Here is a 2,822-nt window from a genome sequence, read left to right on the forward strand (position 1 = left end):
AGTGAGGTTCCAGAAGTGCACTCTCCATTGATCGCTGCAAGCCAGCCACACGTTGCTATTGAAATTGAAATTAATTAAAATGGAATAAAATGTAAAATGTGGTTCCTGGGTCATGAAAGCCACATTTCAAGTGCTCAGTAGCCACACGTGGCTAATGGATAGCATAGACAGAGAGTGTTTCCATCGGCACAGAAAGTTCAATTGGACAGCACTGCTACCAAAGGACTCAGCATGGATCATGGATCACGGATCAGTGACAATCCCACTGGGACAATCCACAGGAGGAAAACTAAGGATGTGCACAGAGGAGGGGACCTTGAATGACAACTGCATAAACCAATGAGACAGTTAAACAAACACGAAAGTAGCATGTAATAAAATGCTAAAACAAGTGTCTCTCACACACACTCATCAACAGATGCGCAAGAATTGATCCATGCCACACCCACCTCCTGCAAGAATTACCCCAAAGTGCAGAACCCCAAAAGGCAAGCAGCCTCAATAGAAGGCAGGCAGGGAAAGGGGCGCTCCAATGTTGAGGGGCACTGAGCCTCTCTCATTGTCTTCTTTCCTGGCATGATTCAATTTAACTTGTGATACATTGCCAGCCCGAATGGGGTCCACAAATTGACCGTACTGGTGGAGGAATGCCGGTGGCGGATCATTTTGCTTGAGATTTTGGTTTCCTTGTAAAGGATGAGTGCTTGCTTGACGATGAAGGGCAGACAGCAGAAGTGCAGGAGCATGCGGGAGACTTGGAAGAGCAAATGCATGTAACTCAGCTCCTCAAACAGCTTTCTGATGGAATCCTTGAGGAGCAGGGCCATGGAGAAGTTGAAGACCTCATAAATGATGATCCATATGATGTAGATCAGCAGCCCCAGGTAGATATTCATGTGGATACAATAAAGGAGGACGCAACTGACAATGAGGGTGATGATGGATAGGCAGCTTTTGATGTGCTTTATATTGGTTATGAACCAGGAATCCTGATCCGCGTATGTTTCCTTGTAAATGCTGAATAAGTCTTCTTTGTACCCAAAGTTTACAACAGAGTTTGCCTCAAAGAGGAGGAACTGGATGGTGTTGAGAATAGAGAAGATGCCCACAACGAAGCAACACCTCTTGACATTCATTTTATACTTGTTTCACCAGAGCATCTCCTGCAGAAAAAAATGATGAGGATACATGACAAGATGACAGAGCGAGACAAATTCCCCAAGCTACTAGACGTATATGGGGGATATAAGAGCAATAATGATCTATTATTGACAGGCAATAGGACATGGAGTTTGGTTTCTACTCTAACCTAACTAGCTATCTCAACTTTCACTGCCATCAAGTCGATTCTCATTCATAGTGACCACCATTGGGTTTCTAAGACTGTCAACCTTTACAAGCAGACTGACTTTTTGTTTGGCAGCCAGATGCCTTAATCAGTACACCACCAGAGCTTCAAATTAGCTATAGGCAACCCCATTGTTATGAAATGAAGGAGTTCCAAGTTACTAAGCCAGTTGTTGACTTTGCATCTATGGGACATGGCTTTGCCTGAAGGGGCAAAAGGGTGCTCCCAATTAGTGTCATTTTGGGGGGAATTAAGAAGCTGGGATAATGATGGGCTTCCCTCATTATCTCTGGGCTCCCCCCTGGGGAATTTCTTCCCCTTTTCCTTTCTTCCAAGTCCTTAGAAATATAATTTCCTGGGTCTGTGCCAGACACGTGCCAAGTTGTAAGGTTTTGGCCAGTAACATGTGGAACTAGGTAAGGTTTGTGGATTGGAGACTTACTATCTTCTCTGCTTAGGGTGAAAATGGCTTAAGGATAAGCCATAGTTGTGCAGGCAAAGCTCAGAAGGCAGACCTCCGGTTGGATCTAGTTTAGACTGGAACTCTAGAGGCTGGCTTGATCCATGATGGAGATGCCTAGAGCTGGAGCAGACCCTGGTGAGGGGGGTGGTTACCACCAAGGGTCCAAGGCTGGGATGTCAGCAGGCCCAGTGCAAACATCCTTCCCAGGATGATCACCTTCTTACCTCCCAATTTAGAAGACTTCAAAGCAAATCTCCCTCTCTTCATCCAACACACTGGCATGCTACCACTGTGAGGGAAGAAGACAGGGGAACAATTGTACATGACAGATACTTAACAACAAAAACCAAACTGCCGTCGAGTTGATTCGACTCATAACAACCCCTCCCTGGGTTTCCAAGGCAGTATCTCTACGGAAGAAGATTGCCCAGTCTTCCTTCTGAGGAGTGGCTGGTGGGTTTGAACCACCAGCCTTCTGGTTAACAGTCAAATACCTTAGGCACTATGCCACCAGAGCTCCCAACAACAACATTTAAATAATTTACTATGTACCAAGTAATATTCTAAGGAGTTTAATATAATCTTTATAATAACTTCACAATGGGCACTGTTGCTATCCCATTTTATAGCTGAGGAAACTGAGGCAAAAAGAAGTTATATAACTTGCCCAAAACCACATAGCCTCTAAGAGTTAGATCTGGGCTTCAAACTCAGGTATAATGGTTCCAGAGTTCACAATCTTAACTTGCTTTATAATGTATTGCTTATAATATCAAATAAGTTGAAAACAACCTAAATGTCCATCTATGTTGCTGTTGTTGTTGTTATGTGCCCTTGGGTCGGACATGATTCATAACAACCCCTCCTTGGGTTTCCGAGGCAGTATCACTATGGAAGTAGATTGCCCAACCTTCCTTCCGAGGAGTGGCTGGTGGGTTTGAACTTCCAGCCTGCCTTCTGGTTAGTAATCAAGTGCCTTAGGCACTATGCTACCAGAGCTCCTAAATGTCC

At 44.5% G+C, this 2,822-nt stretch overlaps 1 protein-coding gene across 1 annotated transcript; it reads right to left on the reverse strand.

Moving 5' to 3' along the window:
- Window positions 1-581: 581 nt before the first annotated feature.
- Window positions 582-1,136, reverse strand: LOC103195825 (transmembrane protein 217-like). The gene has a single exon (XM_007939458.1). It carries the CDS (start codon window positions 1,134-1,136, stop codon window positions 582-584), a length of 555 nt encoding a protein of 184 aa, XP_007937649.1.
- Window positions 1,137-2,822: the final 1,686 nt, after the last annotated feature.

This window comes from Orycteropus afer, unplaced genomic scaffold, assembly GCF_000298275.1.
Source record: "Orycteropus afer afer isolate SDZICR_OR568_19922 unplaced genomic scaffold, OryAfe1.0 scaffold00059, whole genome shotgun sequence".
Taxonomy (NCBI): domain Eukaryota; kingdom Metazoa; phylum Chordata; class Mammalia; order Tubulidentata; family Orycteropodidae; genus Orycteropus; species Orycteropus afer.

What these genes read in the sequence shown, in the direction of transcription:
- LOC103195825 (XM_007939458.1), bottom strand. Translation starts at nt 1,136, where the DNA reads ATGAATGTCAAGAGGTGTTGCTTCGTTGTGGGCATCTTCTCTATTCTC.